We start from the raw sequence: 6,000 nt of genomic DNA, 5'->3' as shown, positions 1-6,000 counted from the left end.
CTCTTGAGGGAATGATTGCAGCAACGCCAATTTTTCCCAGTGTACTGGTGCTCCCATCAAAGAAATTTGCATTGGCTCCTGCATGCCCTTCAGCCTTTCAGGGCTCGGTACTTGAGTTTTGATGGCTGGCCTGGCTATAGAGCATTTTTTTTCTACTATTGCAGTGCCGTAATAAGGGGCAAAATAGTTACTCCAGAGAGGCTGTACCTGTACGCATTCAGAGTGTTACCGGCCGGCCTTGCAACATTAAGTTGGCAAAGACTTTGCCACTGATGCCGTGGTACACAGTGAAGAACATTACGCCCTTTGTTGACTAATGATCGGATGTGTTGGCGTTTACTGGTTCCGTGTTACCTGCAGGTACGATCTAAGCTGACGCTTGTATGCATTGGCGATTCTGATGATGGGTATTTGATCGGCGCTTAATCTCGGTGTCCGCAAAATGTAAGCCCCTGTTCAGATGCCTAGAGCTAGATTTTGTAGATGTCTTACTTGTCTCGTTTAGTTTCATTGTAGATAATCATTTAGTCTTACTAGCTAGCTAGCCTATCAAGACTTGCAGCTAATAATTCTTACTCTAAAATACATATTTATGATTATCTAGTTGCAATAGATTTCATTTTGTATCACACATTCATGTGTGTTTGATATATATATATATATATATATATATATATATATATATATAATTGAACCATCCCTTTATGAATTGGTATTCTTATCTCTTTGATCATATATGAATACATGGTGACACATATCGTGGGTAGTACTTTTATATAAATAATAACATAAATAATATATTAATAATGAAAGAAAGAGTAATTTATAATTTTATACTGGTATAATTTAATAATTTATTATAATTATATAATTTAGATTCAGATTTAAAGGTTACTTTAACTTTTAATAATAACATAACTGCATAACTTATATAATAATTGAGGGTTATTTGCATTATTTTTATAATAACATAGGTGGGTAATTTACATAAAGATTAGGGGTTACTTTAGATTTTTTTCATAATAGTAGAGGTGAGTAATTTATTAGAAATAAATAACAGATTCAATGACTAATTATGATTAGAGTTGTCAGATTGAGAGATGGATATTTCTGATTTTGTGAGAAATTGTAGGGCTTCTCTATTTTTTAGAGTGTTCACCCAGAATCCTAGATGACTTCACATGGAGGTTTCAAATGATCTTCCAATTAGTAATAGTGAGATTATATGCAAAAAATGTATGATATTATTCTTTCTTAACTTGCACAAAAGATACATTTCTATCATATCATCTCACCAGAATTCATAGGCATAAGGCACCCTGTGACAGATGATTCCATTGTAGATTGGGGCTATTATTCTCCCTAACACGCCTGACCAGAGGTCAGCACGTTGCCGCTACTGGGCTTGCAAGAACTCACATGGGATTGTCTATAAACAAAAAATTCAAAAGAACAAATCGTAGTCCCAAACTGGGCATTCAAAAAAATTTGACTGCACATTATATTTCTTAAGACAAGATTTTTAATACATGATCATACTTGTGTTTTGTGATATTTTTTCAACTAACATTTTCTTTATAAAAGCAAACATTCTTTTGTATGAAACTAGAAAAAATGTCCCGGGTTTATTTAGAAGAAAATGTTACGGCTAAGAATTATTCTACCTTCACCAAAAAAAATCCAAGATTTAAAAATATCCATAATGGATTTTATTTTGTTGAATTAACCATAAGGAGCACAAAGGTTCAAACGGGTTAACAAGGATACACAGTATATGTCGATGCCGCTTCAGTGACACATGCGCTCCTACTGACGGCGAGGTGAATAATATTCCAGTGTAGATTATACGATTTCTTAGTTTCTCTCTCATCAATATCAATGCAAAGACACGTATTTTATTTTTTCAGGAAAAGGAGAACTGGACCTAAAAAATGATTACCACATGAAGGCCCTCCACAGACCACAGTCGACACAGGGTCCCTCTCTTAACACTGCCAACTTATCCATCAATGGAGATTAATGATTTGCTCTTATCGTCTCTCTCTCTCTCTCTCTCTCTCTCTCTCTCTCTCTCTCTCTCTCTCTCTCTCTCTCTCTCTCTCTCTCTCTCTCTCTCTCTCTCTCTCTCTCTCTCTCAGTCTTCTCAGCTTTATATAACCCACCATGAGCAGCACGAATGAGCAGCCAGCCTTTATCTCGTCCACTTCCTGCCAACAGAGGTCCCTCTTCTCCAAAGAAACCAAACGCCACAGCAAACAGTTGCAGGCACAGAGATCTTCAATGGCGGACTTCTCATCGCACCACTCTCTCCTCCTCAAGATGCCTGCAGCTTTAACCAATGGTCACTCCCCCAACCTCGCAAGCCTCTTGTTCTACGGCCAAAACCATGGCCAAGGAACTACGGTGAATGGAAATGCAGCGTCTGGAACAGCAGCGGTCATGGCGGAGGACGCTTCGCTTGAGAGCTCCTCTGCAGTGGTCGGCACCTCCCCTCAAGGAAGTGCATCTCCAATGGACAGGAAGAGGAAGGCCACAGAGGACAGTGCCACACTGAGCTCTGCTCACTCCAAGGTATAGTAGCAGCCAGCACACACAAACAAACATTGCCATTTTCTTTGCAACATCGTTTCATGTATACAAGCCTTCAATCTTTTTAAAAAAAAAATGCATTTTGGTCATTAGGATTGCAATCAGGAGGGCAAGAGGAAGAGGGGGAAGAAGTCCAACAAGGAGGCTGAGGAGAAGAGCACCACTGATGATGAGGCCCCCAAGGGGTACATCCATGTGAGGGCAAGGCGGGGTCAGGCAACAGACAGCCACAGCCTTTCAGAAAGGGTACACACACCACTCTAATCCAATCCTTGTAGCATTAATTTGACACATGTTGATGTGTGTAGTTGGGTCTCAGTTTCTGCACCCTTTCTCTTACATGAACAGTTCTTGACGTTTTTTTTTGTATTTAGGTGAGGAGAGAGAGGATCAGTGAGAGGATGAGGATGCTGCAAGCACTGGTCCCCGGTTGTGATAAGGTCAGAATAGTTACTTGATAATACTTGAATTAATTATATACAGCATCTGCTAAATGATGGATCTAAGTACTAACTTGAGAAGGGGAAAAAATGTGTTTTCTGGGCAGGTTACTGGAAAGGCCCTGATTTTGGATGAGATCATCAATTATGTGCAGTCCTTGCAGAACCAAGTTGAGGTAAACCACAAATCAAGAATACTTATAGTGGTCCTAAAAAATTTTGCACCTCAAACAGTTCCAGGTCCATAATGTGCAAGTTATTATTCCCACCTGTTTTTTCAGTTCCTTTCCATGAGGATTGCCTCTATGAGCCCAGTTTTGTATGGGTTTGGACTGGACAGTGATGGCCTTCATGACCATGCACAAGTATGAAACAACAAACTCATTTTCACCAACTACAATTATGGTTAAATTGATCCTTTGATGCTTAAAAATGTGTGAAAATGGTGCTGTTTCAGAAGATGGGAGGCATGTTCCAAGAAGCCCTTGCAATGCCTGGTCCAGTGCTGAGCCAAGCTAGCCCAGCTCCATCACAAGCCATCATAGAGACTACTTCCACCACACCCTTCTCACTCCAGGGCCAGGGTGCCGTCTCTTTCTCTCAGGTTGGCATGTTTTTCTCCCACACATTGTTGAATCATACTACATGCTGCAAATACCCAAACATATCAGCAATTTAGCATCCAGCATTTTTACCCACCTGGCTGGTCACTCTTTCCAGGACAACGGCAGCACTTACCTGATGCAACAAGCAGTGGGGGAGCCAACAAGGCAGGAGCTGCTCAACCAGTTGGTGTTCAACATGTGCTCTTTCCAGTAGGGGAAGAGTAGTGAGAGAGAGAGGGGGGCCCACATTGACGATAGGTACTATTGCAAGCTAAGTTCATTGATTGAGAGGCCTACTAAAAGTTGCCTCTGGCACCTCTAGCCTCATGTCTGAAAATTACACTTCACCTACAACAACAACAACAACAACATAGCCTTTTTCCCAAGCAAGTTGGGGTAGGGGGAAATTAGTATGTAATTATGCTAATATCCTTTGAATAATTTTTTTTTGTCTCTGGGCAGGAGGAAATAATGCTGCAAGATTTGATAGGCGCACCAGATGAGTTTGAGATGTTGGATCTAATCCATCCCCTTGTCTGGATTTGGAGAGAGCAACAAGTAGAGTCTGCTGTTCACACATTTTCAGAGACTTTGTAGTATTTCTAGCTCCTTTAGTAGGCATTGTCCATGAGGATTTTCTCAGCGGCTGCATCTGTCATCACCACCATTGTAGTCGAACTTGAGCAATCAGTTGTTAATACATAAGAGAGCTATTTTTGTACTCTGAACTGTGATTAACAGTGTCATTCAGTCCCCTTTTTTAAAAAAAAACAAAGCTTAGATTGTTTTTTTTCTTCAAAACCAAGAATCTTTACAAAGTGAGGATGGGAGCTCCTACAGCTGTAGTTCAATCATTCCAAATCCAAAGAGGTGATGGACGATCAATTTGTTCCCATGCTCTCTTGCATCAGGTATGGGCAGAGCTGTCGACTGACTTCGTGTCCATGGCTCTCTTTGACTGGCTGGAGATGGTCTTCATACTGTAGGCTCTTGTCAGAATGAAAAATTAGTCACACAAATAACATCTCATTGGCATCTAGGTTCTGATGGAGTACAAATTTTTATGCAAATATTTTTGGTATTACCGTATATAATATCGTGTGCATTGCGGCGATGTTTTCTCCAACCTAGATGCACGATGTGGGGATTTAGAAAAAAATTGTAACAGTGGACTAAAAAAACTCGATCCTAGGGGAATGACCTCCCCGAGGTTTTGATACGAAAGATGAAAGGCTTTTCTTTCGCATTATTAAGAAAAGACCACGAACCCCGGCTACCCATGACGTGCCACTGACGGCGGCGCGCGGACGCGTATCATGCTGCAACCAACCATCAGTAGACCACGCATTTCCTGTTTAAATAGCATAACGAGTGACTTTTTTTTTTACTCCGTGAGCACCAGTGCTGAACTTTGGGGTTGGAGCGCTGGCGGGCTGGCTGCGCACCGCAAGCCTTGCCATGAGAGCTAACAGTGGACTAGGCTATATGCATCACGGGACGCAAAGGCCAGACCACTTTCATTTTATATAGAAAAAATACCATATATACCATAAAATTGTAGTGAAATGAAAAGCAGCAACAATGTCACAAATAAACTGATTATCACTAACAAAGGGAAAATAATTAAACTCGATGATATTTGATGATGGACTCTGAACATTAGGCAATGCACGATCCATATATATATTCAGACTTTGTTTTGTACCATGGAAACAGCTTGTTTCTTCCTAAATGCCTGGACAGGAGCTTGATTCAACAATGGGGTGGTTCTTGGTGCCATTGAATGTGACTGTCCGCAAAAGCGAACACACGCCACCAACCTTGCATGATGTTGGTTGCACCTGCCAATTGACAAACTGTACTTCAGGAATCAGGAACCATATGCCAATACGTCCGTTGTCCAAAATATGAGCCTTCTTCAGATTCAACACACACAAATTTTCTTTCCAATAAATTCAAGGATGAATCTTGCTAGGCCTTTTTATTGTTATGGAGAAAACAACTAGCTAGGCACTTTACAATTCAGGCCGAAGAGGACTCGAACTTTCATGGCATTGGATAGGTAGTGCTAAGTGCTATTTCTCTAATTCTAATGAAGCCATACAACACTTATTTTTCGAGTGCCATATGGCAAAATTCATTTGATTCACAGTCTTATTGCATTCAACATAAAGCCTCCTACCAGTAGTTTTACACATTTGCTGGGTGCTTGGATCAAATGATTTCATCATATTGTTAGAAACCAAGTTTTGGTTGGAGTTACCGTTATTTGCTGGGCGTTATAGTTGAGTAGGAATGAAATAATTTTCGAAAGGAAGGTGCCTAATTCTTATTTGCAGGTGATCTTCAGAGAGACGTACTAGACA

General features: G+C 40.5%; 1 protein-coding gene across 2 annotated transcripts; it reads left to right on the top strand.

Moving 5' to 3' along the window:
* The first annotated feature begins 2,134 nt into the window (after positions 1-2,134).
* LOC120680028 (transcription factor bHLH137-like) lies at positions 2,135-4,390 on the top strand. 2 transcript variants are annotated; one of them, XM_039961677.1, is made up of 8 exons: positions 2,135-2,571; positions 2,683-2,835; positions 2,964-3,029; positions 3,137-3,205; positions 3,311-3,394; positions 3,490-3,633; positions 3,750-3,892; positions 4,097-4,390. In XM_039961677.1, exons 1-7 carry the CDS (start codon positions 2,164-2,166, stop codon positions 3,846-3,848), a joined length of 1,023 nt encoding a protein of 340 aa, XP_039817611.1. In that variant the 5' UTR covers positions 2,135-2,163; the 3' UTR covers positions 3,849-3,892; positions 4,097-4,390. The 2 variants fall into 2 exon arrangements, with proteins under 2 accessions (XP_039817611.1, XP_039817610.1); XM_039961676.1 differs by having other exon boundaries at positions 2,138-2,571; positions 3,487-3,633.
* The last annotated feature ends 1,610 nt before the right edge of the window (positions 4,391-6,000 follow it).

The sequence above is a fragment of the Panicum virgatum genome, chromosome 6N (assembly GCF_016808335.1).
Source record: "Panicum virgatum strain AP13 chromosome 6N, P.virgatum_v5, whole genome shotgun sequence".
Classification (NCBI taxonomy): domain Eukaryota; kingdom Viridiplantae; phylum Streptophyta; class Magnoliopsida; order Poales; family Poaceae; genus Panicum; species Panicum virgatum.
The sequence above is the reverse complement of the archived record's forward strand: the minus strand, read 5'-3'. Positions and strand labels throughout refer to the sequence as shown.

Bases quoted from the DNA above. Each gene is read 5' to 3' on its own strand.
- LOC120680028 (XM_039961676.1), top strand. From the start codon at position 2,164: ATGAGCAGCACGAATGAGCAGCCAGCCTTTATCTCGTCCACTTCCTGC. The intron at 2,836-2,963 runs GTACACACACCA...TTTTGTATTTAG, and splicing joins GCCACAGCCTTTCAGAAAGG to GTGAGGAGAGAGAGGATCAG. The intron at 3,634-3,749 runs GTTGGCATGTTT...CACTCTTTCCAG, and splicing joins GTGCCGTCTCTTTCTCTCAG to GACAACGGCAGCACTTACCT.